This window comes from Bos indicus, chromosome 5, assembly GCF_029378745.1.
Source record: "Bos indicus isolate NIAB-ARS_2022 breed Sahiwal x Tharparkar chromosome 5, NIAB-ARS_B.indTharparkar_mat_pri_1.0, whole genome shotgun sequence".
NCBI classification, from domain to species: domain Eukaryota; kingdom Metazoa; phylum Chordata; class Mammalia; order Artiodactyla; family Bovidae; genus Bos; species Bos indicus.
In genome coordinates, this window is record NC_091764.1 from 23318951 (window position 1) to 23346053 (window position 27103).

At 41.9% G+C, this 27103-nt stretch overlaps 1 protein-coding gene and 1 pseudogene across 1 annotated transcript in view; both read right to left on the minus strand.

Annotated features, from left to right (window-relative positions):
• LOC139182951 (hsc70-interacting protein pseudogene) overlaps nucleotides 1–23940 on the minus strand; it is a 37946-nt pseudogene extending 14006 nt beyond the window's left edge.
• Nucleotides 1–24137, minus strand: part of UBE2N (ubiquitin conjugating enzyme E2 N) — a 40269-nt gene extending 16132 nt beyond the window's left edge. The window contains exon 1 of the mRNA XM_019960350.2: nucleotides 23947–24137. Coding sequence (XP_019815909.2) covers nucleotides 23947–23976 — 30 coding nt within the window. The 5' untranslated portion in view covers nucleotides 23977–24137. The remainder of the gene's footprint in view (nucleotides 1–23946) is intronic.
• Between the last annotated feature and the right edge of the window lie 2966 nt (nucleotides 24138–27103).

The window sequence follows — 27103 nt, forward strand, 5'->3', positions numbered from 1 at the left end:
GACAGCCAAGTGTAGCATCAGCAACCACACTGCAGTGTGTGATGCATGCAACGTCCGCAGTGAAGTCAGTGATGTGAGTCTGAGCCTTGTTCCTAGCTGCCTCTCCCTTTGGCGCTCCTGAAGGCTGTGTTAGATATATCATAACCCAGTAAATACTACTGCGGATTAAAACAGCCAAAGCTGGCTTTCACTGCTTGCTAAAAATAAAGTCTAAATTAGAAAAGAAAGTGAAGGTTAAGAGCTAATGGCCTGGGTGGGGGGTGAAGAGGTTAAGAAGCAGCTATCTTTGCGAATTAAGCGGGGTCAGAGGAGGAGAGCACTGAAGCTGAGTAATCTCTTTATCAAAGAACTTCTACCAAGTTTAAGGGCCTTTAAAGAGGGAGCTAACTTCACATTAGACAGCTAACTTCAACTAGGCAGCCTGGTGTGCCTCCTAGGGAAAAAACTTTAGAGCTAAGAATCTGAATTTAATTCCAGTTCTAATTGTATAAAACCATACAAATTCATTTACCTCCTCCACCTACTAAAATGTGGTCCCTTAGACATTTCAAAGGTTCTCTCTAGCACTAAACTTGGCTGAACATTATTGGAATGGATTAAATCTTACTGCTGTATGCTTCCTTCTACTGGAAAGTCCCCTTCTGTAATACTCTTTAACCTTGTGTAATCACTGTTCAATACTCAATATTTCATCTTTCCTGTTGAGAAAAGGGATATTATGCATACAGTATTATATCCCCAGCATCTATGCCAATGCTTAAATATCTAAATAAGGAAGAAATTTGTTGCTTATGGTACCTGCTTTCCCCCCAAGATTATTTCACCTGCTCATTAAAAGAAAAAAAAAAAGAAATCTTAAAATTGCCATACTCCTAATAACCAAAATCTGGTTAATATTCCAGCACATATTTGTTCTGATAAAGACAAAAGTCCTTAGAAACAGTTTAATACGTTTACACTTTTTGATTTATTATGTCACTGCATGGTGCTTTCCTGGTTGCTTTATAGATAATGAATATTCTTTGCAAACCAAATGACATAAATAGGCACTTCCCCTGGCTGGCCTACCAGCTAGCAGCTACACCTCTACCACTACTAGACATCATCTATTCAATCCTTTTCCTTGATTACTAGTTACTTCAGGTTTCAAACACGGCAATCACAGGAAAATTCAAGTGCTAAAAGCTTGAGGACTCCACTAATAGGAAAGGCCTCTGTTGATATTAACAGACAATAAGACAGATGGAGGCAGAGCAGCTGAAATTTTCAGTGAGGCAAACAAAAACAAGTTACAGTTGCTCCAGACTTGCCCTCTCAATCCAACTGTCTCACTGACACAGTTCTGTCTGAAATCCAAATCACCAGAAAGGAAAAATTAAGTTTTTTTCACACTGTGCATGCAACTGTATGATAAATGAGGAAACAATCAGATATTGAGAGTTCTGCCTCCTCCGAATAAGCATCCTTTCACAAGTTGTGCCACACTGCACAACTCCAAGAACGTGCCGCTCAGTCTGCATGAGGGGCACCCCGTGAAGTTATGCAGCGCGAGATCCTAAACACTCTGGGTTAAAGAATAAAACTTCAGTTTAGTATTTGTAAAAATAGTTTAGTACTGTCTAACACACGCAAAATTAACTCTTCTTCTCTCAATATATATATATAATTCTAATAAAATCAAAATATATGATTATCCCAAACATCCCATTTTCCTACCGACTGTTGACAAATGAACATTTGCTCTACTTTAAAAATCTATGCCCCACTTCAGACAGCTATGTTTAATATCATCTATTTTGTTGAACATGAAATGACAATCATAGCTTTCCCACACAAAAGATGTTCATTCTTTTTAGACTTACAGAGAGGCAGTATCTTTGCAAAATCAGAAAACAGTAATCTGCAATATTAAATAAGGCTCAGAATTACATTAGGCTCTGTTTTCTGTACTCTAACCCTCCCCACCACCCTAGATCAAGATTAGTATATTTAAGCAGATAAAGAAGCAGAGAGGTCAAGTGAGGATGTCCAAGCTAGTATCTGGCAGGGCTAGAGATCAAGTGCAGAGAGCCTGGCCCCAGACTCTATGCTCCTACCACACGTCTCCACATAGACAAAATCCTTTAGCTCCTGAGAATCAGGAAGTAGATCTAAGCCATAAGACATTATTCTGCCCACAAAGCAGCATTTCTACCATTTTGAAAATCAATTGTCACATAACAGGTAAGCAACTGACTAAATGCTACTTAATATTGCTGCAAAGCAGGGGTGCGCCTCCTCCAGAAGGGCACCCCTGGCACGCCCTGCCACCCTACTGCCAGTCTCCAAGCCACACCAGCTCCTACAGGTCAAGGCCCAGGTCTAAGGTTTATAGACTTCCCAGGTGAAGCTAGTGGTAAAGAACCTGCCTGCCAATGCAGGAGACGTAGGAGACGCAGGTTCAATCCCCACCTCGGTAAGATTCCCTGGAGGAGGGCATGGCAACCCACTCCAGTATTCTTGCCTGGAGAATCCCTTGGACAGAGAAGCCAGGTGGGCTACAGTCCACAGGGTCACAAAAAGTTGGACATGACTGAAGCGACTGAGTACGTACGCACTAAGGTTTACAGTCCCAAAACTGAGCACCACAGTGTCTCACATTCCAAATGAATGAACAGATCTAACTTTCAAAAATGGTAGGCTCAAGGCTTTAACAACCCAGACAGTGGCTATACACGGCTGAAATACGCAGAAAGAAGACTGTTTAAAACTTCAAACCCAATCTTCACACACTATCTCAAACTTCTGCTATAAAGTTCTGGCCTTGATACCCTCTGTACAGGTTGTGCACTTAAAAGGACCAAATACTAATAAGCACCGGAGGAAGCAGGCTTGTTTCTCTTGTCCCTTTAGCAACCATGAGGCTCCAACAGTTACATTCCTCAATTTTAATAATGATAATTTGCTCAATACTAACTCGCTGACATATTAAAGATTCCATCCTCTACCTCAAGATTTTTGGCAGAATTTGAAATAAAATTGCTCAAGAAACCAAACTAACATGAAGTTAAAGATTTCAATATTTCACAGATTATCAATTTGGTTGTAAGTTAAATAATCTTAAGAGATCCAACTGAAGTATAACTCAGTACATATAATTTTTTTTATTCTTCTGTGATTTCAGATTTTGTCCTGTGCTATTTAGCCAGAGGAAAAAATGACCACAACAACTCAGATTTTAATATAACTGAAATAAGCACAAATTTACACACTAAGGCCGAAGTATTATTTGATAGAGCACCTGTGTACAGTAATACTGGGTCAAATTCATCCACTTCATCCAGACAGCCTGAGTCTCTAAAACAACGTGATCAAACATTTAAAGAATATAAATGCTGGAATGAGGGCCTGCTGGCAACGTGAGCTATTATGAGTAATATATTATGAGTAACATATTATGAGTAATATATTATGTAGAAATACATCTGAACCAAAAAAATGTTACAAAATCATAAAATAACTGATTTAAATTGTCCAAGTAAACAATGGCTTCTTTGAGAAAAGGAATTTGCTGACTGGGACACAGAGGTCGTGGACACTTTTCAAGGAGTACCCCTTTGTTGAATTTTGTAACGTGCAAGTACTACTTATCAAAAACAAAAAACAAGAACACTAAATAAAATCACCTAAAGAAACTGAATGTGCATTTTGAATAACCCTATTTTCAAAGTAATAATGTCTCATCAAGACAATCCTTAATTAAAATTCAGAACAAAGATTAAATCACAGCAAAGTCTATGGGGAAAAAGATGCTATAAATCTAACAGTGTAGAAAAATATTCCTTCTATATAAACTGAAAACATACTTCAAAACAGTATGATCTTTTAATTAAGTGTTCTGCTGGGGTGATGGAATGTTCTGAATCTTAACTTGGATGGTGGTTTCATAGCTGTACACATTTGTCAAAACTCAAGCTGTACACTTAAAATGAGTGCATGTAATTGTATGTAAATTTAAAGTTGATTTATATAGTATGTGTCATGAGCTTACTGAGGGAAGGAAACGGGTCTTAATTTAGGGAAACAGGGTTCTTTATTCTAAGCCTGAGTGAGTAATTGCTAGGATTTGGGGGCAGGAGCAACACAATTTGACCAGACACGAGAGAATCTAAGCAGTGGAGCAATGCAAGAGAAATGAGAAAAGAGGAGAAAAACCAAGAGCCAACAAGGTAGGGCACACCATTTGCTGCTAAACTCCTAACTCAATAAAAATCACTAAACATGCAAAATGCTTGCAACTAAAAGACCCTGTCTGGGTTATAGCATGTACAATGCCAGAACCACATACACAAAAGGAAACCTTAAGACGTTAAACTACTAATAAATGGCCAAACTTTGGGCAGGACATGAACTTTCAGAGCCTAAAGAACTGGAGAGCTAGATGCATTTAGTTAGAACTCTAAGGTGCAGGAATTGACAACTGGATTAATCCTTAAAATTGACCTGGATGTTCATATACTATACAGTTTCATTTAATCCTCAGAAATGTGCACAGAAACCTATCAAGACAGACCAAAAGGCCACTCTATAGTCAAGAGCTCTTCTCATACATCACAGTTAAGAGTCTGGAATCCTCAGCATCCAGCAGAGCTTCACACCTCTGCATTCACGTTAGGTGAATAAACATGTCTCTTAATTTGCTCTGGTAGTATATAGGAAGCAGTGTCCTTAAGGCTGATGCAGGATCAAGGACAGGCGACCTTGTCTCCCTTGGCATACTCTCTCTCTAATCCCCACTTGAAGGCATGCAGTTCCGTCTTTCCTGAGATTTGAGGGCTGACTAAACAAAGTGGGGGATTTAACGATATGGAACAAAGAGTACATAATGCTTTCAAAAAAAAGAATCAAAAGAAATACACACACATTTTAAAAACCTGTATAAATTCCTACCTCTGCAGGACTCAAGTCAAGCCAAATATCGCCACATCTCAGGGGACTCCTGCTCTTCCCTATCAAGGGCTGGACCAGAAAGTCAGTTTCTGTCTTTAAAACCTCTACACTGGGAAATTTATATCTGTGCCAGATTAAATATCTTTCAACTGAAATAAATTCTATACTTATGATTCTGGGGGTGGGACTTTGCAAACCATATTTTTACTCTTCCAGGGGCTCGCTGTTAACCTCTGTACACAGGTGGGTGCTAAAACTGCAAGAAAGGACTTGCCTCTTCCAGGCTTCTAGCCCACCTGAAGTGCCTGTAGGCATCACCCAATATCCCAGCAGCACATTCATCTAATCTGCAGCTGACTCCACACTGAGAACCAGTTTGGTTTTTTTGTGTGGAAATATGAAACATTTATTTTAGATATCAGACAAGAACAGAGCTAAGTAATCCAATTTTACTGAAGCATTATAAAAACCATGCCTTCACCACAGTGTAAGATTTAAACGCATGTGCACAAGAGGACATGTGATATAAGATGTAGTAAGACGGCTGCTGCCCTGCCAAATACTTCCAGTCCCTCCCCAGGTCCTACTGCAACACTGGTGGTCCCAAGAGTTACAGAAGTAAATCATTTAAAATAATAACAACAAAGCAATTAAAAAGACAAATCATAATGCCTCAGTAACTGTATGTCCAACTCAGACTTTATCTATTTAAATGTTGTATTAGCCTCCCACTAACAAATCTTTACTTCACTCAAACTTGGAAAAATAAATCTTCCATACTGATGTATCTTCCTTGCCTAATCAATTCAGAGGAAAAAATCAAAATGATTAGTAAAGAAAAATGTAGGGGTTAATACACCTTTTTAATTTTAAATATTTTTAAGGTTTAAAAATTGCTTCAAGTTTTTAATTTCTAGTCAGAAAACATCTGAATGAATACCCTAACGGCAAACCGCTGTAAAATGTTTTTAGCTGCATTTGGGGCAAAGGGAAAGGGATTATCTTCAAAGCACCCCAGCTTTCTTTATGAGAAGGTCAGCGGTATGCTGGTTTGTATCACTGCAACATCCATTAAGTGATCTAAGTTGCTCTTCCTCCAGCAGGGGCTTTACGTCAGAAGGGCATTAAGTTTGACCTCCAAATTTGGCCAACAATTTACTGATGACATTCCTAACCTTTGGATTGCTCTGGTATTTTGACATATTTGCCGGGTTCTGGGTCACATCCTGGAAGGCCACCATAATTTCTGGATCCTGCACGGCTGCAAGGACTTCTGCATCACTAAGAATTTCATTGAGCCTAGGCTTTCCCGGCATTCCAGGCATGCCCCCTCCCATTCCAGGCATTTCTCCAGGAAAATAACCAGGCATTCCCCCAGGAAAGCCACCTGGAAAACAGCCAAACTGAGAACCTGACTGTCGTCTGGCTTCTTCCTCCCTCTGGGCTCTCTCATGTTCTTCCCGAGCCTTCTTAACCCTTTCTACTCTTTCTCTGATCTTGGGCTCTTCACGTTTTTGCTCATACTTTCTCCGATGTTCAGCAATTTTCTGGGCCCTTGGTTGAACTTTCTTCAGCACTGCACTAGCATCTTCATCATAATCCAGCTTACAGGCAAGGGCAAGATCATGGGCAGCTTCTTCCCAATGGCCCAGAAGTCTGCGTGCTTCCCCCTGCCACTTACTTGTATGGCTGAGCTGAATCAGGATTTATTTCAATAGCTGTCACAGTCTCAGATGGCAGCATTTGACTTCTTAATTTGATGACATACAAAATTGCCAAACCAGGATTTAGCTTGATGGCATCTGTGAACAAGTCAATGGCTTTCTGGAGTTCACCACCATCATTTAGGCCATCAATGGCAGCCACTTTTTTATCATTTGTCTGATCCATCATCTCCTCAGTCATCTCTACATTTTCATCTCCCATTTCCCGAGAGGCATCAGCATCTGGTTCAATCACCTTCACTGTCAATTTCTAGATCACTTTCCTCACTTGATGGGTTTGTCTGTCTTTTTGTTTTCCTCCACCTTCTTATTATGTTTTTTCTTCCTTGGTATTTTCTTCCGATTTAGTTTTATGAGCAGCAGGTAGTATTTTACCCCCAATGCTCTCCACCTACTCCCCCAGGACGCGCATTTTCTCGGTGTGCAGAACGCTCTGGTCCTGCTTACACATTTTCATGACGGCCCGAAGCTCGCTCACTTTGCGCGGGTCCATGGTCTAGAGGCAGCTGGTGCGGCCCGATTCCAGGTCCAGGCAGAGTGATCACATAAAGCTGCCATGAGGCAGAACAGACTAGAACCTCCCCGGCCACTGGCTCCACCAGCCCAATAATCCCATGACCCCGGGTCCTTCGCCTGCTCATTCCTCCTCCCTCTACCACTGCCCTGCGCACTGCTTAGAAACTTCTAGAAATGTGGCTGTTCGTGCGGCTGCCTGCCTCTCCATCCATGCATTCTTACATTAACTCAGAACTGGTACTTTAGAGGGACCATCCTCCTATCCGGTGCTTTCAAGGAGGCAGGAGCTGTTAGCCTCTGCGGGGAGTCTTTTAGAATAGAATATTCTCTTGAGTGTGGCCATTAAATAGAACATGTCAGAATGGCTGCAATCCAAAAGTTTACAAGCAGTGAATGCTGGAGAGGGTGTGGAGAAAAGGGAACCCTCTTACACTGTTGGTGGGAATGCAAACTAGTACAGCCACTATGGAGAACAGTGTGGAGATTGCTTAAAAAACTCGAAAAAGAACTGCCTTATGACCCAGCAATCCCACTGCTGGGCATACACACCAAGGAAACCAGAACTGAAAGAGACACGTGTACCCCAATGTTCATCGCAGCACTGTTTATAATAGCCAGGACATGAAAGCAACCTAGATGTCCATCAGCAGATGAATGGATAAAAAGCTGTGGTACATATACACAATGGAATATTATTCAGCCATTAAAAAGAATGCATTTGAATCCGTTCTAATGAGGTGGATGAAACTGGAGCCTATTATACAGAGTGAAGTAAGCCAGAAAGGAAAACACCAACAGTATACTAACGCATATATATGGAATTTAGAAAGATGGTAACGATAACCCTGAATGCAAAACAGCAAAAGAGACACAGATGTATAGAACAGTCTTTTGGACTCTGTGGGAGAGGAAGAGGGTGGGATGATTTGGGAGAATGGCATTGAAACTAAGAAACAAATCGCCAGTCCAGGTTCAATGCAGGATGCTTGGGGCTGGTGCACTGGGATGACCCAGAGGGATGGTACAGGGAGGGAGTGGGGGGGGGGGGGGTTCAGGATGGGGAGCACGTGTACACCCGTAGCAGATTCAGGTTGATGTATGGCAAAACCAATACAATATTGTAAAGTAATTAGCCTCCAATTAAAATAAATTAAAAAAAAAAAAAAAAAGAACATGATTCCTGATGCCACAAAGATGGCCCTCCAGCCCAAAGAACCAGTTTGATTGTCAGAGCATCCCCCTGGAACCCACATCAGAGGGCTAGACTCTCTTTAGAGTTCTGGATTCCAGCTGGAGGTCCTTCTCTCAGTGGCTAAATTTTAATAACCTCAACTTCTTTGTTTTTGACCCCAGACTTAGGAGAATGACAAGGAGTTTATAACTAAAAGGTGTGATGATGATGATGATTTAGTAGATAAGTCATGTCCAACTCTTGCGACTCCATGGACTATGGCCCACCAGGCTCCTCTGTCCATGCAATTCTCTAGGCAAGAACACTGGAGTGGGGTGTCATTTCCGTCTCAGGTATCAGAGATACAAACAGAAAATATACCTTCAATTTGCTCTAGCACAGTGTGTGTGTCCTATAGCTGCTACATCCACAGTCCCTTGAAACATCTTTTCATCCTTTAGTCACCTAAGAAACAACCTGATATGTGTGACAGCTCGCAGGCATCCACAGAACTGCCAGAGCAACGGACGAGCCCAGCCTGCACACTGCCTGGTACCACTCCACCCCCTGACCCTCCACACTCCGCAAGACACAAAGGACAGCTAAGAAGCAGGAGGGCAGCGGTGCCAGTTAAGGAAATGCCAAGTCTAGAGCTGCCCACACAAGCACCTCAGTCCCCAGGTGTCTGGGAGCCCCTCCACTTGACACTGGCGGAAGCCACAGTGCCCACATCCAATAAGGAGAAAATAATCAAACTCAGGACTCAAAGGTGATATATTGGTATCAAAGTGAGTTTCACAGAAGTCAGGACCAACCCTGTACCAACTAAGACCCACCCTTCCTCTCCTTTCAAAGCAGAGGACCTCAGCTAGATGCTCTTTAGAAAACAATCTGATAATATGCTCAAAGTAAGCCACACCCAAGTGTGAATGACCCAAACAAAATTTCACAATCATGGGAGAACTCCCAACGACTATACAGCCAGCTTCTCCCCAGCCAGGTAACCTCCAATACCCTGATTAAAGATTTAGGGTCCAGCAATTCTGTATACAGCTTGATAATACTTTGAGGTAACAACTTCACACATTTGGGCGTCAAAAATAATCTAAAGAAAAAAGCATGCTGCACACATCAATATTAAGGAAAGTGATTTTCCTGCCAGAGGATACAAATATCCCATCTCAATCTTTCTCACTTTCACTATAAATCATTTTCAGTAGATGTGAGAACAATAAGCCTCTTGATACTGAGCAAAATGGGCAACATTTCTGTAGTTCACAATCACATTTTTTTCAAGACACCTGTTTTCCAACAGAAGTTGTATGATTAACTCTATAATATAAATGACAGAATAAATAGTATGATCAGGTAAAACACCTACAATTTTATAATTATAACATGAATCTTTGGACTTGGATTGCAACATGTATCCAAGGGGGCTTTAAAAGACACAATCTCTGGTACTTGCTGGTAGTCCAGTGGTTGAGACTCCACGCCTCCACCACTGGGGGTGTGGGTTGCAACCCTGGTCTGGGAACTAATCCCACATGCCACACGAAGAGGCCCAAAAATTAAATAAAAAAATAGGTGTGTGTTGGGGGTGGGGGGGGAGACACGATCTTTTTATAAAAATGAATGTTAGTGTGTTTATATACTAAAATCAAATATTTTAATTAAAACATTCTGACTACACATGCCAACTAACAGCAAAATGAAGTAGCTGATATGTACCAAGCAGAAAAAGTTATCTCAAGTATTTGTTTTAATCTGCCATAAACAACAGAGATACCTGTCAACAATCAGTAATAAGGAACACAGTTGATACTCAGCATACTAATACTCTTAATGTTTAAAATATTAACATACACTGGTCATAATTTACATAAATATATAACCCTAATTGGCCTGATGATCCAAATGAACTAATCAAGTAAACACTTTCCAGTAAAGGAGTATATGTGTGTACTCTTAAAACATGAAAATTGTTATAAAAGAGGAAACATGTGCAAGTTCTATTTTCTTCTTTCATTATATGTGTGCGTGTGTGTGTATGTGCGTGCACACACGTGCTCAGTCACTTCCAATCCATGTGACCCCCATGGACTGTAGCCCGTCAGGCTCATCTGTCCATGAGATTTTCCAGGCAGAGATACTGGAGCAGATTGCCATTTCCTACTCCGAGGGACCTTTCTGACCCAGGGATCAAACCCTTGTTGTCTCTGGCGTCTCTAGCATTGGTAGGTGGATTCTTTACCACTTCACCACCTCAGAAGATGGTAAACCTCAACACCTGCATTGTAAAGTCCTACCTGAGAGGCTTAAGGAGTGAAAGCCTGCTCACGGATGAGGACTAGCTTCCTGGCTATCCAAGCCCCACTGCATACTAATACAGTAGAGACCTGCTGGTGCAATCCCTGCAACAACGGACGGTGACGCTGGGCTTCTGCACCACCTGCTTATGGCCCGGTTACAACTAACCCACTATTATCAATTAAGCAGTAGAAAACAAAAGGCTAGTGTATCTGTGCAGGAACCATGAGGGCAGGCATTTTCAGAAGTATACATGGGGAACTTTTCTGGTGGTCTGGTGTTTAAGACTCCAGGCTTCCGCTGCAGAGGACACAGGTTCAATCCCTGGTTGGAAACAAGCTGCATGGTGTAGCCAAAAAAAGAATGTAAAATAAAACAAAACATAAGCATATAAAAGGCACTCAAAACTCTGACCCAAGTAGTGTCAAATACTGTATTTGTCTGATTACAGAGAACAAATTATCTTTTCACCAGTTGTAAAAAAGAAAGAAATCTTGCCATTTGTGACAATGTGGATGAACCCAGGGATACAATGCTAAGTGTGACAAGCCAGACACAGAAAGGCATGGTGTCACTTATGTGCAGAATCTTAAAAAAAATTTGTTTAAAGTAAAACTTGTAACAGATTAGAAGGGTGGTTATCAGAGTCTGTGAGGAGGAGGGAAAGAGAAGATATGATCAAAGGATATAAACTTTCAGAAGATAAGTTCTTGTGACCTAATGTACAACAGCTGACTATAGTTAATACATGGTATACTTGAAATTTGCTACTAAGTATTCTGACCACCAGAACAAAAACAACAAAGGTAAGGACAGATGTTAGCTTGTGGTAATCATCTCACAATGTGTACATACATCAAAACATCACCTCATACACTTTAAATACTTACAATTTTTATTTGTCAAAAGTTAAAAAAATTTTTTCACTACGATGACTCAATTAACAATAGGACATTTGTTTCCTAGAGTGCCTTTATAGGATCCTAGAAAATAAAGCAAACGACTGCAATTAATGCCTGCTTTTCTTTTCATTTGGAAAATAGTATGCTAGTTTCTAAACCACAATATACTGGATGCTAGGAATATAACCAAGATGACTACAGTCAAGATTCTCTAAGAAGAGAGGAAAGAAAATAACCCAAACTCAACCAACACAGAATGCTGGGCAGTAACACTTCATACGAAGGATGTTCTCTTGCCAAGGTGGCATAATTCAAAAGTTACAAAATATATCATTTTAACTTGTAAATACCATCAGTATCAGAAGTTGTATGGGAGAGGGGAGACAAGGAAAGAAACGCCAATGAAGAAAAGACCAAGTTGTGAAAAAGCCTTACCTGCCAAGTCAAGGAATATGACTCGAGCCTAAGTTCACCATGATCACACTGGGTGTTTTTAGAATAATGTGGCAAGGTGGAAAATGAAGAGAGTGAGAGAGAGTATGCACACGTGTGTGTGTAAGTGAAGACAGATGAGTTCTCTGATTAATGCAAAAAAAAAAAAAGTACAGGAGCGGGTAAGAGCCCACATACAAAGATAATTGAAAGGATGAGAAACAGGAATAGGTTAGGAGAAGCAGAGGAATTTCTACGGTTCAATCCACTGGCTTAGTAACAAACTTAATGTCGAAGGGGGTGGGGAGAGAAGTAAATGGCAGGCAGCTCAGTTAATGTTAACGTAATTAATAAAGAAAAGAAACACTGGAAGTACTGATGCAAGGGAGGGGTAACAGCAAAATGAATATATTCCACTGTAAAATAAAAATTGATTTTAAAACGTCTTCAAGACATCTAAGTAGACTTGGTAGGCAACTGGAGACACCTGAAACCCAGGACAAAGGCCTTCTTATTAATTATACTAGAAAGCTATATAAAATTTCAGAATACTGCTACTACTCAGCAGTTGTGCCTTTTTTTTTTTTTTTTTTTTTTTTTTTGAGAACTGCTTAAGGACCAATTTAAAAGCCAAAAAGGAAAACCAGTTCCAGGATTAAATGATCATAGCTTCTTCTCAATGAAAAGTTTTAAAAAAGGAATTAGATATAATGGAGGCCCAGGGAAACTGACTCAGCCAAGGTCACATCGTTTCTTAATCCTTGAGACAAAAATAAAAGTCAATGCTGGTTCTTACTCATTATTTACCAGAATTGGCTCAAATTTCTCAGTATCCAGCGATAAAATCCAATTTTTTTTTTTTTTCTGGCTTCTCTGCTAGGCTTCCAGGACCTTAATTCCCTGACCAAGGGCTGAATGCAGGCAGTGGATTCCTGCCACTCCGCAGTGAGAGTGCTGAGTCCTAACCCCTGGACCACCACCGAATTCCCGAAATTCAGTCTTTAAAGTAAAAATTTACTGCCCACCGACAATTTAAAAATAATAATGGCTCACAAGGCTAAAGAAATTTCTTAAATTTTCTAGAGCAATGCAGATTTCAAATGTGATTAGTTTTATGGAAACCAACAGATTTAAAACTTCTGCTTTGCTTCATTCAACATTTAATTTCTTTAAAGTATTTATTTAGAAAAACAGCCCCCAAAAAAAGTTTTTAAGGGAATAAAGTATTGATACATACTACAATATGGATTAACCTTGAAAACATGCTCACACACCAAAATTTTATGTGATTCCATGTATATGAAATGCCCAGAATACGTGAATACATAGAGACAGAAAGTGGCTAAGTGGTGGCCAAGGGCTGAGGGAGTAAGGAGAGAGAACTGCTGAAGATGGAGGGTTTCTTTTTTCAGGTGATGAAAAAGTTCTGTAGTTAGATAGTGTTGATAGCTGCACAACTTTGTGAATATGTTAAAAACACAGAATTATACATTTTAAAAGAATGAATTTTATGATATGTGATTTGTACATCAAAAAATGGAAGCATTTGGTTTTCCTTTCATATTCAGTAAGTTTTCATATTCATATTCATTTTTATCTACAAAGTGGAAATCAGAATAGTAAAAGAAAGTAAAGGGGAAATAATTATCCATATTACTTGATTATTTTTAGTATGTACATTCTGTATTACTATATTAATTGCATTTTTAGTAAATGACTATAAATCCATAAACTACACTTCTAAAGGAAAAAAAAACTTCAAATTAAAAGACTGCATATGAAGTGTCTGTAGGCCAAGCGAGTAAGTGCTGACTCACGTTACGGTTTTAGCACTGCTCAAGTGTCTTCCTAGAGTTTTGTATATCTAACCTGGAATAACATTCTTCTCCCCACACTCCACTTTTCCCCTTATCTTTCAAAATTCAGCTCCAATGTCACCCCCCTAAAAACCTCTTTCCCTATACCAATCTGGAGGGGTCTCAGAATGTCAGTCTTCAACGTCCTCACTGATGCCTGTTTTCTATATATGAGAAGGTAGCTTTACATGTGATTTTAATTCCACCACATTCTACCTACCTTTGCACTGAAGCCAAGCACATGCAAGGCCACTGTTTCTGCAAGGTACACCCTACAAAATCATCTGGAGAGCTTAAGACAAAACATAACAAAAAACAAGCTGGGGCTGACAACTGTTTAATTTATAAATGCCCAAATAGTTCTGATGCACAACCATAAACTAACTGCTCAGATTATAAACAAGTCTTCACAGAAAATATCTTCTAGTTCCTACCACTCAATACATCAGCAACCCGCCCAGTTAAACGGGAAAAAGATTCTGATAAGAAATAGACAAGGTCTGGCCAAGTGTTCTGATTTCTAATCACAGTCAGTGGCAGGAACCTGAATTGAGATTGCAACACTTTTAGTTTAACCCTTATCTGAACTACAGCAATAAAGACAGGGTAGACAGTACTTCACAGGGGGTGGGGGGTTGGGGGGGCAGCGGTTATCACCTAATGGGGATAGCTCTTTTATAACCAAGGTAAAAGACTTCAAAAGCTTTATAGCTGTCAATCACTGTGCCATCCACTATGAAAAGAAATGACTTCTTTAAAGCCCAAGCAAGAATAACAGTATGTGCAAGTGCCGGGGGAATTTTACTGGAAAGTACTTTTCCTTAGTCTCTCTGAGGCAGTGAGGAAATTAAGTAGGTATATACCCTCCCTTGAGTGGAAAACGCAAAATTCAATTTAATATGTAAATGAGTATAAGACAATCTATTTTTAGGCTTACTGAATGAAAAACATCTTGTTTCAAACACACTGGAGAGGTTACGGTCTGAGGCAGTGACACCTCAAACGTATTTCCCCATCTGCTCTGTAGTTCCCTCTCACTGGAACCCCAGACGCCCCCAGATCCAGGGGCCCAGGAGAGCAGGAGAGGACCTGCCGCCCCAGAGAGGCATTCCATCTCGAGGCAAACTGCAGTACTGAACAGGACTCACGCAAAGGCCCCTAACTGAACTACATAAGGCACTACCCACCACCCACACTGGACTTCTGCAATCTATTGTACATTCGTCCTGTCTCTCCCCTTCCAGTATTCGTATTTGCTATTCCCTGCGTCCACTCTCTCCCTCCTCCTCTTCACGTTTAAAAGCATTCCTCAGCAGATGCCTTTCCTCTGACCATGGTATACTCCAGGTTTTCCTTCTTTCATAACACACCTCACAGTAATTTCTTGTTTCACAACTGTTTCAGCAGACAAGGATACTTGTCTTGTTTACCTGGTTTAGTGAATACATACTATGCAGTCAATAAACATCCATTTAATTGAACTTAATGTTTAAATTTAATGTTTTATGAATGGATAACAAGAAGGCAGACAAATCACAAGGTTATAGAAGACTGAACTTTGGCCTTGGGCTCTTTCTAGCTTACTACAGCCACTTGTGCCACTGTCCAATGGTAAGGGGTATCTCTAATTTTCTTGAGGAGCTCTCTTGTCTTTTCCATTCTATTGTTTTCCTCTGCTTCTTTGCACTGTTCACTTAAGAAGGCTGCATTCAGATGGGTGTATCTTTCCTTCTCTCTTTCGCCGTTCATTTCTTTTCTCAGCTATTCGTAAGCCCTCCTCAGACAACCATTCTGCCTTTTTACATTTCGTTTTCTTGGGGATGGTTTTGATCACCGCCTCCTCTACAACATTACGAACCTCCGTCCACAGTTCTTCAGGCACTCTATTAGATCTAATCCCTTGAATCTATTTGTCACTTCCAGTGTATAAGGGATTTGATTTAGGCCACACTTGAATGGCCAAGCGGTTTTCCCTACTTTTCTCCAATTTAAGTCTGAATTTTGCATTATGAAGCTCAAGCTGGAATCCAGATTGCTGGAAGAAATATCAATAACCTCAGATATGCTGATGACACCACTCTAATGGCAGAAAGCAAAGAGGAACGAAAGAGCCTCTTGATGAAGGTGAAAGAGCTGGCTTAAAACCGAACATTCAAAAAACTAAGATTATAGCATCCGGTCCCATCACCTCATGGCAAACAGATGGGGAAAAAAATGGAAACAGTGACAGAGTTTATTTTCCTGGGCTCCAAAATCACTGCAGATGGTGACTGCAGCCATGAAATTAAAAGATACTTGCTCCTTAGAAGAAAAGCTATGACAAACCTAGACAGCATATTAAAAAGTAGAGGCATTACTTTGCCGACATAAACAAAGGTCCATATAACCAAAGCTATGATTTTTCCAGTAGTCACATATGGATGTGAGAGTTGGGACCATAAAGAAGGCTGAGTGAAAAGAATTGATGCTTTCCAACTGCGGTGCTGGAGAGACTCGTTAGAGTCCCTTGGACAGGAAGGAGATCAAACCAGTTAATCCGAAAGGAAATCAACCCTGAATATTCATCAGGACTGAAGCTGAAGCTCCAATACTTTGGCCACCTAATGCAAAGAGCCAACTTCTTGGAAAAGACCCTGATGCTGGGAAAGATTGAGGGCAGAAGGGGGTAAGAGAGGATGAGATGGGTGGATGGCATCATCGACTCAATGGACATGAGTCTGAGCAAACTTGAGGAGATCGTGAAAGAAAGGGAAGCCTGGCATGCTGCAATCCATGGGGTTGCAAAGAGTCAGACACGACAGAGCAACTGAACAACACGGTGACTGAACAACAGGGTAAGAGGGTAAAGGGGATGGTAATCCCAATGACCCTTAAAGGTCACTAAAAACACACTGACTTTACAGCAACAACTTTCCTTAGTGTAAACTACAAAGGAATCTTAGAAAGCTATGAAGAAATAAAAAGCACCCATAGTCTCCAGACACAAAGATAACATTTATTGCCTTTCTTTCTAGTATTTTTCTAGACTACAGAGCCTGCAATCACTGGATTGTAAGACTCTTAAAAACAAAAACCGATTTGCCCAAAACAGACCAAACCTCTGATACTGGCATATTGTGACAGCACTGAAAACTAACGCTATCCCACGCTAAGTCGTGTCAGTCAGGTCTGACTCTGCGACCCCATGGACTGTAACCCCCCAGGCTCCTCTGCCCATGGGATTTCCCAGGCAAGACTACTACTAAAGGAATTTGAAAATATGAAGACAAAATAGTCAATTAAAAAAAAAAAAAGGCAAAATATGTCAACATTAGATTCTGAAATCAGTACCTAAATGTACTTCAAATTACAGCCAAATTCTAATTATTCAGAAACATCTGAGTTACAGGCCAGCTCCAAATTATAAAAATGTCTATTCCTAAATATCCTCAGGGAATTTTACAATAGCTACATCCAGAATTTTAACAAACATACAACACCCCGAATGGTGTGGTGCAGCTCTTGAAAAACTAGATAATGAAGAATTCTTTCTGTAGATTCCCAGTTCCCCAGTTCTTCCAACCACACATTTAATAGTTTCTGTCACCAGAAATGCCAGGGCCACAGATCTCACTCTCTTAAGACTATGGTGATCCTACATCCTACGTAATCTACAATCAAAGATGACTACTTAATATTAAAAAGACCAAAAACAAAAAAACTTCACCTGGGAAGCATATTAAAAAGCTGCTAAGATTTTAACTGAAGTTAACTGAATCCCTATTTTTCATCTCCTAATTTGTAAATCCACACTGATGTCCTATATTACATTTGCAAATAAACCAAGAAGAAATCTTTAATACGGGGGGAAAAAAAGAATCTTATTTCTTAATGTAACACTGCTACGTACACTGTGCCTTTCAGATCCACCTTGGTTTTCACAAGTAAAATCATGTAACATTAAGCAGCCACATGAGAACCGGGCTGACTAGAACTGTAATGTCCAAAGCCCCTGCTGAATGCCATCCTCATTTCCTTGGTTCTGCTATGTATTCCTCACTGTTTATGCATCCATAACTCAGACTCAAATGGCTGTTCAGAATCCATACTACTTGAATCCAAGGCAGGAAAGTTATTTTCTTCCTAAATCCATTTACACACAGGTAAAACAAATCACTAGTGACAGCACAGGGAAAAAGTAAAAATACTGACTTGCCAGCCAGGAATCTTAGTCATCCAACTTCTTTGGCCTACAGTCTCCTCATTGGAGAAGTAGAAGGATAATGTTCTCTACTGTATATAGCTGGAAGTCATCACAAGTGTGGAAAAAACTCAGAACCTCTACAAAGCAAATGAGAAATATTTCTGATACAATTATTTAGAATGCTGGTTACTCAGGAAGTACTTAATAATTTGACAAAACTCAATTTCTGTTGTGTGAGAGCTGATCAATCCGGGCTGAACAAAGTGCATGACAAAGAGGAGCTTAAAAAAAACTCAACTGACTGCTATTTTTAACCTACTTTCAATTATGCCTACATTCCATAATCAAAACATCAGGTAGTATATTAAACAATATCCATACAGCCTGAAAGTTTAATCATCACCAAAAGCAGTTCAGGGACTCCAACCTGGAATCCATGGAGCCTGAGGGAGTTCACAAATAAGCTTGTCAAGAACCTGAATCCCCAGAAGTCATATGCAAAAAATACACCTGATTCTTAAATTGGAACCACCACCACAAGAGCTAAACACCACACTGTTTCTACTCATATTTTTACTATATGGGGTTATATGCTTCCTAAAAATGTTTTTATTACAATTTATAACAAGTGCAGGTTCAGATCTTGGTAAGTTTTTCATGCCTTTTTTTTTTCTTAAATGGGAAAAAAACACATTATCAGCCAAAGATTTTCAGGGCTTAAAAAAGGGGTTGGTTTTCTGAATTACTTACTAAAAACTACCTTATGTACTAAAATACATATCAAATGATATTAAAATATGTATCACTTTTAGTGACAAAAACCCTATTTTTTCAAAATAAAAATTAAAATAAAAAACAGAACTCAAGACTCAGTACAACATCAGATTACATTTTTAAGAAATCTGATATTGTACTGAGTCTTGAGTTCTCTTTAGTTTCAAATTACATTTTTAAGAATTTGAAACTAAACCTCATGAAACAGAAAAACAAATTGTAGGAAAAACTGATTAAACTCTAATCTCAGAAGGTTGGTTAGCTAGGTTTTAATCAAGTAAGTCAACTCCTTGAGTAAGTTAGTAACTATTAGCTTAGGCTATATTTTATTTATTTCATGATTAATTTTGAGAAGAAAATTAAAGGAATATCATTCTGTCAATGTAACATGTAAAACATAAATTTGTTTTTAACCAAGCCGCAACTACAGATCTCTTTTATCTGTTTCCAACTCTGCTTCTTTATGACAGATAGATTAAGGAAGGGAGCTTTCACCCTATGTGACTTTAAGCTTTAATTGCTCTGTCATTTTTATATAGACTAAAAGACGTTTAGCCCAGGAAAAAAAGAGGAAAGAAAAGCAAATTCTATAATTCAAGCTAAACACGTAACTACCAAGATTTAGTATAACTCATATATTTGCAAAATATCACTGTGTAAGACTACATCACAGCAGTCTGTATAGCAAAAGACAGGGAACAATCTAGAAGTTATCAATATGCAATTAGTAAAATTAAGATCTAACCACAAGGTTTCACAAAGCAGTCCTTTACAAAAAACTAGTCACCTCAAAGATCTATTTAGGGGCAAAGGGAGGAATTAAGATATAGTATTTACTTGATGTGTGTGTGCTAAGTCGCTTCAGTTGTGTCAGACTCTGCAATCCTATTGTACGTAGCCTGCCAGGCTCCTTTGTCCACGGAATTCTCCAGGCAAGAATACTGAAGTGGGTTGTCATGACCTCCTCTTGGCAGGCGGGTTCTATACCAATAGTGCCACCTGGGAAGCCCATTTGTTTGGGGAGGAGGGGAACAGGCCTAACACAGACTCGCTAAGTCTCTCTGGTCTTTCAGGAGAAACATACAATAAAAGTTGTGGTTGTCTGGGGAGGGGAACTAGAATGCTGAATAACAGATGAGTCTTAATTTTCCTCTACGTATCCTTCAGAACTTTTCAAAAGTGCTCCATGTATTTCCTAGTCAACAAAAGACTGATTTATTTTGTTTTTAATGAATCTTATGGGTAGAATTAGAAACTTTCAGCTCAGACATCAATTCAGATAGAATCTACTAGGCAGTAACAATAAATTATATAGAATAACTCTCCTAAAGTTTTCTTCCAAAGAGACTGAATAGCATTCATTCAATCAGTATTTCAAAGTCTAGGCATTAGATCTGTAGATGTGTTGGAGGGATCTGAGCAAACTCCTGCCTTCATGGAGTTTCATGGAGACGGAGAAGGCAATGGCACCCCACTCCAGTACTCCTGCCTGGAAAATCCCACGGACGGAGGAGCCTGGTAGGCTGCGGTCCATGGGGCCGCTAAGAGTTGGACACAACTGAGCGACTTTACTTTCACTTTCCACTTTCATGCATTGGAGAAGGAAATGGCAACCCACTCCAGTGTTCTTGCCTGGAGAATCCCAGGGACAGGGGAGCCTGGTGGGCTGCCGTCTATGGGGCTGCACAGAGTTGGACACGACTGAAGCGACTTAGCAGCAGCAGAAGAGACAAAGAGGAAACTTTGAGTAATGATGAATGCTACACAGGAAAGAGGGAAACGGGGGATAAAGAGCAATTACGCGGGAGGAAATGGCACCCCACTGCAGTACTCTTGCCTGGAAAATCCCATGGATGGAGGAGCCTGGTAGGCTGCAGTCCATGGGGTCGCTAAGAGTCGGACACTACTGAGCAACTTCACTTTCCCTTTTCACTTTCATGCATTGGAGAAGGAAATGGCAACCCACTCCAGTGTTCTTGCCTGGAGAATCCCAGGGACAGGGGAGCCTGGTGGGATTCCATCTATGGGGTCACACAGAGTTCGACACGACTGAAGCGACTTAGCAGCAGCAGCAGCACGGGGGAGGAGGGAGGACCCAGTTTTAGGACAGTTTAGGTACACCTCTCTGAGGACAGGACATGTAAGTCGAGAACCGAGTAATACGGCAAAGTAAGCAATGGGATAAACAGAAGGAAAGCCCTGTGACTGAACATGCAGAGCCTCTTACTGTTCAGGGTACAGCAAAGCAGCAGGATGGCTGCAATGGGGTGACCCAAGGAGAGAAATGCAGGACATGGTCTCAGAGGGAGGTAGATCCCAGATGCATGGAGAGCCTTGTAGCTAGGAGGAAACACAATGAAAAACCTCTGCGGAGTTCTGAGTGGGAGAATGACTAGATTTATATTTTTAAAAGTAACACTAGCTGCTGTTTAAAAGATCAATACAGTAGGCCAGGCAACAAATGATGGAACTGAATAGTGGTTTCAGAGAGAGGAAAACATATCTGATTCAGGAGTGGGTGTGGGTGTGGGTGTGTATGTGTGTGTTAGTCACTCAGTCATGTCCAACTCTTTGCAATCCCATGGACTGTAGCCCACCAGGCTTCTCCATCCATGGGGTTTTCCAGGCAAGAATACTGGAGTGGGTTGCCATTTCCTTCTCCAGCGGATCTTCCCAACCCAAGGATCAAACCCAGGTCTCCCACATTGCAGATAGACTCTTTACTATCTGAGATTTGAAAAATAGAGCCTACAGAATTTGCTGCTGGATAAGAAATGGGAATTTAACTGCAATAGCAACTGGGTGAAGAGTAATTTAAAAAATCATCTTTATGTGTATAGTTACAGTTGTTAAGGTACTTTTACATGTATTATGTCATTTCACAATAACAAGAGGCAGGGGAAGGTCACACTGGGTCAAGATCCAAGTTCTGCCTCCTCTGCCAGCCTTGAAAAGCCCTAGGAAAAGTCCTTTGAATGGGTTTCTAGGCCCTAAAACAGTATCGTTCACTTCACAAGATTTCTGCAGGTACCAAGTGGTTGAAGTCTTTTGCAAATGTAAATAATGCCCTTTTTGAGGCAGAAAGCATCACACTGGCCAATGAGAGACACTATGTTCCCATCATTCAGGACAGCAGTGCTACCCCACTGCCACCACCATTATATTCCACATAGAACCCTGTATTGTAGTTGACAGAAAACAGGCAAACTTCTTAATTCTGATATAAAAAATAAAAGCCTACATAATATAAGCATGGTTCAATCCATCCCAGAAACAGGAGAAAACAGTTCCTTTTGCTATAAATGGCATTGAAGTAAAACCACCTCTTGCAAGATAAAATCCAAACCAAGGAAACTTTCACTAGAGATGTTATCACCAAGCCTTCAACTTATTGCTTCAAGTCCTATCTGTAAGTTCATATACAAAGTCCCACAGAATTTATTTTTCCCATCCAAGGCTTTCATATTATTGCAGAATATATCCAACCTTAAGCAAAAAAGGAAAAATATATGTAAAGTATTTAGTTCATTATGTATTTTTGAGAGTTATCTTGAATGTCAATGTGTACTGTGTACTTAGTCGATAACCTGAATAACAGTAAATAAAAATCCAAGGATATTTGGTGTATAACCCTATCCTCCATCCCTCATATTCAACTGGAGCCTCCATAAACATGACCATTGCGGCCATGCGATTATATTACATATAAAACCACATCGTAAGTACCCTCCAAAGCACACAGCCATTAAACTGCCTTGGACAGAGTCGAAGACAAATCCTTAATACAACAAATGAAGGTTTGTTTTATGCAACACTACGAAGGGTCGTATCATTCAGACTCCAGAGCACAATGACAATCTGTCCTACTTCTGTACTTTCTAGTAAGACTTTCTACCTTACAAAACACGTCGTATTTCTCTAAATCAAGAACCTTTAGGTCAGAGACACCCCATCTCAGATATATTTCACTGCAACTGCAGGAACACTACACAAATACATCATCCTTCAACAGGCCTATCACTTCACTTAGCTTGCATCTTCCCCCAAACTTTAACGACAAGTTAAATACACGTTCACCAGGTTATAGCCAGCAAATGTTTTCGCAATTTAGGCACTTGAACTCGCATAGTGAGCAACACAGAGGTTCAACTAATTTCCTTCATTAAAAATGACCAAAAATTCTCAAGGTTTTGTCTTCGTGGACTTCAAGGAACATTTCACATCTGAGCATTTGATGTTTCTGTAAAGAACTTACAAAACCAAGATGAATTTTCTACGGTTCTATTCGTACTTGTCAAAGTATATATTCATAAGAAACCAAAAAACGATTTTTAAAAAGTGTAGGAAATCCAGAGGCCAAAATTTCACAAGGTCCCCCATACCTCTCCCCCAATTCCCGCCCGGTCTCGCGTTAAAACTATTTCCTCCAAACAGAAACAGCTCTCGAAGAGTTTGCCAAGCAGAGTAAAATCACTTCGCTGAGATAACGAACGGAAACGCATTTAAAGCAGAGGAGATCGCGGAAGCGAGGGCGGTGGGGCGCGGAGCCCCCACGTCCCTGGACCCCAGCAGCAAGGGGCGAGCATGTGCCGGGCGCTGCAGGACTCGCGGCCCTCCCGGAGCCGCCTCCTGAGGCACAGGGCCCCGCCCGGCCTCACCCTCCCGGTTCATTCATTCTGAACCTGCGACTACCGCACCCCTGCACTCCCGCCCCGGCCGAGACTGGGCTCCGAGGCCGAGTGACCGCGTCGGGCCACAACCCCTGCCCGGAGTCCGGGCCCCGCCGCGATTCCCGCGCACCCGCGGCCTCTATTCTGGGGTGGTCCGAGAGGCCGCGGAGGCCCGCGCCCAAAACCAGAGTCCCGCAACACCGCAGCCCCACCCTCCGCCTAGGCGCGGGCCAGGCCTTCCCCGCTCGCGGGGGAGCCTCCTGGGGGCCCCCGATCGCCGCCACCCGGCTGCCCCACTGCGGCCGGAAGTCTCCCCGGCGCCCCCTCCCCAGCACCCGACTTCCCTCGCCGCCGCATCCAAACCCTCTCCGCGCTGCCTCGGGCCTCCTGCCGCGGGCCGCGGGCGGGAGAAAGCGAGGGGCCGAGCCGCCCGGTACGCCGACAGGGCAAGAACAGAGGCAGGAGGCCCAGGCGGTTACCTTGATAATCCTGCGGGGCAGCCCGGCCATCTTGTCAGATCCCGAGTTCGGCCTCTGGTCTCGTCTCCGGCTCCGCTCGCCTCACGCACGAGTGGAAGTCCCAGGCTCCACTTCCGGGGGACGTTGCCGCGCCCGCCTCCGCTGCCGCCGCCGCCAAGGCCCCTCGGGAAATGTAGTTCCTGCTCGGGCGCGGGCGGGCTTCCCTCGGACCTGGCCCCCTCCCCCGCGTTCCCCGCCCCAACCCCGGCCTCGGGGTGGCGGAAGTGACGCGCCGCGGCGGGGCAGGGACTTGGGGGAGGCGGCACGGGGCGGCGCGGAGCTCCGGCGCTCGTGGCCGATCCTGCCGCTCGCTGGTGGCACTGAGTGGTCCGCGCCCCGCAGGCCTCTTATCCGCGGCCACGCCCGCGCCACTGGGCGACGTAACAGAGGCCTGGCCGCCGACGTAGCCCATTCATCCGTTCGTTGGCTCTTTCAACGTTACTGCATTGCGCGCGGTCTGGGCTGGCGGTGGGCAAAAGACAGGTCAAATTGATCGCGGGCTCCTTCCTCAACGGGAAGCGAAACACCGAAACTCCCAAGTAGGGTCTCTAAAGTTTTCCAGTGAAACTCTAGCCAGAATTTTGGTGCCTAAATTTTGCATAAGTCGAGCCTTTTCGGTACACCCCTTAGTCCTAGAAAAGCTAAAAGAAAAGGATTTGGAGAGAGTTGGGGGCGGGGAATAAGAATGGTTTCTGAATGCCTGGCCCTAGCGGTTGACTTGCCGATTGAATCGCTGGAGGAATGACCTAGGAGAGGAGGATTAGAGAGTAATCCCTAAAAGAAGGATTGCCCTTAGAGTGCTGGGGTGCTAAAGGATTAAAGTGAGGGTACCCGAAAATCGGATTGTTGGGGAACCATTTCGTAACACCCTGATGATTGATTGCTTGCTATGTGATGGACTTTATGCGGTATTATTTTACTTTCTCATCATAGCAACCTTAAGGTGCTTCCTCCACTTTACAAATGAGGCTCAGAGACATTCCCTTTTCCCCAGGTTGTGTGGGAAGTTTCGTTCCGAGGCAGATCTGCCAAAACATGGACCCCTTAACTACTTAGCTACGGAATTTCCTCGCCCAGTAGCACAGACAGTAGACGGTAACTTAAAAAGTGTCCGGTGCTGTGTTAGTGGATGAGGAATACAAAGAGGCTGACCCTGCCTCCCAAGAACTGAAGAGTACAGTGGAGAATAGAGACAAGTCAACAATTACAATTCAGTGCGTTAAGGGACATAGTAGAGGTTCCTTCAAGATGTTATTTGAACACAGAGAGGCGTTAATTGCTTGAGAAGTCAGAGAAGGCTCCTCAAAGGAGAAGTGGCATCCTTAAGGATGAAGAAGAATCTGACTTGGTCAGGGGAGCATGCCAGGCCTAGAAAGCCTGCGAACTGCATTGAGCTGTAAGAAAAAAAAAAAAAATTAGTGCATTAAAGAATAGAGAATATGAATGCAAGAAACCTAGTAAGAATAACAAGAGAAAATGTCATTAGCGTGATGCTAAATGATTACATGGACTATCTCATTTAATGATAAAGTGTATAAGGTAGGCTGTCTTATTACTGTTGTTTTTTAGATGAGAAACCAAGCCTCAGAGGCAGTAATGAGAACTTTGAATATCTAGAACTCTGAAATGAGTAGTTCTGTCATTAGAAGAATTTGGGAAAGTAAATGACACTGGACAGAGATACTGGCAGAATATTTCAGAGAGGTCCAAGAACCCACCTTGATAGGAAGAAAGGCAGAGTGAATATGGGATTAGAAGGGTTCTAGTCCAGTTATCTAGTGCATAAAAAATCAGCTTCAATTTAGTGCTGAAAAGGACAATAATCATTTATTTAGTTCTTGAATCTGCAATTTGGGCAGGGCTTGGCAGGGAAGGCACATCTCTCTACATGCTGTGTCAGCTTGGGTAGCTTGACTGAACCAGAAGCACTTCCAGGGTGGCTCACACAGCAGGCAAGTTGGTACGAGCTGTTAGTCCTGCTCCAAATGGGCGTCTCCCTGGAAAAACCTGGGCTTCCTCACTGCCTGGTGGCTGGGTTCCAAGAACAAGTGTTCTAGCAGGCAAAAGTGGAAGCTGAATCGCCTTTTTTTTTGACCTAGCCTTGGAAATCAGGTAGCATCACTCCCGCCATAATCTACTCATTGACTTCTCGTCATAAAAACCCACCCAGTTTGAAAGCTAGGGGACATGGTCCCCCTCTCTTCAAAGAAGAACGGCATATTCTAGAAACTAGCAGGGTATACATATGATAGAAAATACGACTGTGGCCAACTTTGAGAAACACAAACTGCCACAGGTATATTTGTCACAACGTGTTTACAAGCCACCTGCCTTAGAATCATCCACAACGCTGGTTAAAATAGCATTCCGGGAGCCCTTTTCCAGAGATGCTAATTTTCTAGGTCAGTGCTGAGGCCTGGAACTCTGCATGTAAACATCGTGGGTAATGTTGATAGATCCTAAAATTTGAGAATGAAAGATTTTGAATAAACAGCAAAATGTTGCCAGTGACTTCTTTTGACTATTCTGTATCAGAATGGATAATGAGAGTCATGGAGATTAAGAGTGAGGGCACTGAAGCCCCACCTAGATTTGAAAACAATTTGCTTGTCTGATCTTTGCTTCACCTAGAAGGTGTACTTCATGTGCTTATTGTGAAAGTTCAGTGATATACAAATATACATATTAAGTACTTAGAACACTTCATAACATATAGGGCTATTATTTTTGTAGTCTTGATGAGGACCGTGTATAGTTTTCTATAGGAAAGCAGGTTTTTTTGTAAAGCACTTTAAGCAACTAGCTCTTTTGTATTTTTGGCTGTGCTGGGTCTTCACTGCTGCGTGCAGCCTTTCTCTAGTTGCGTTGCTTGGGCTTCTTATTGCCATGGCTTCTCTTGTTGCTTTGACACAGGTTCTAGACACAGGCTCAGTATTTGTGATGCACCGACTTAGTTGCCCAGCAGCACGTGGGATCTTAGTTCTCAAACCAGGGATCAAACCCATGTCCAGATTCCTAACCACTGGACCACCAGGGTAGCCCAGGAAACCAGTTCTTTTAAAACTTGTCAGTATAGCTTGTTTGGCCAAGATAGGTTTGATGGCATGAAATTCTCTTA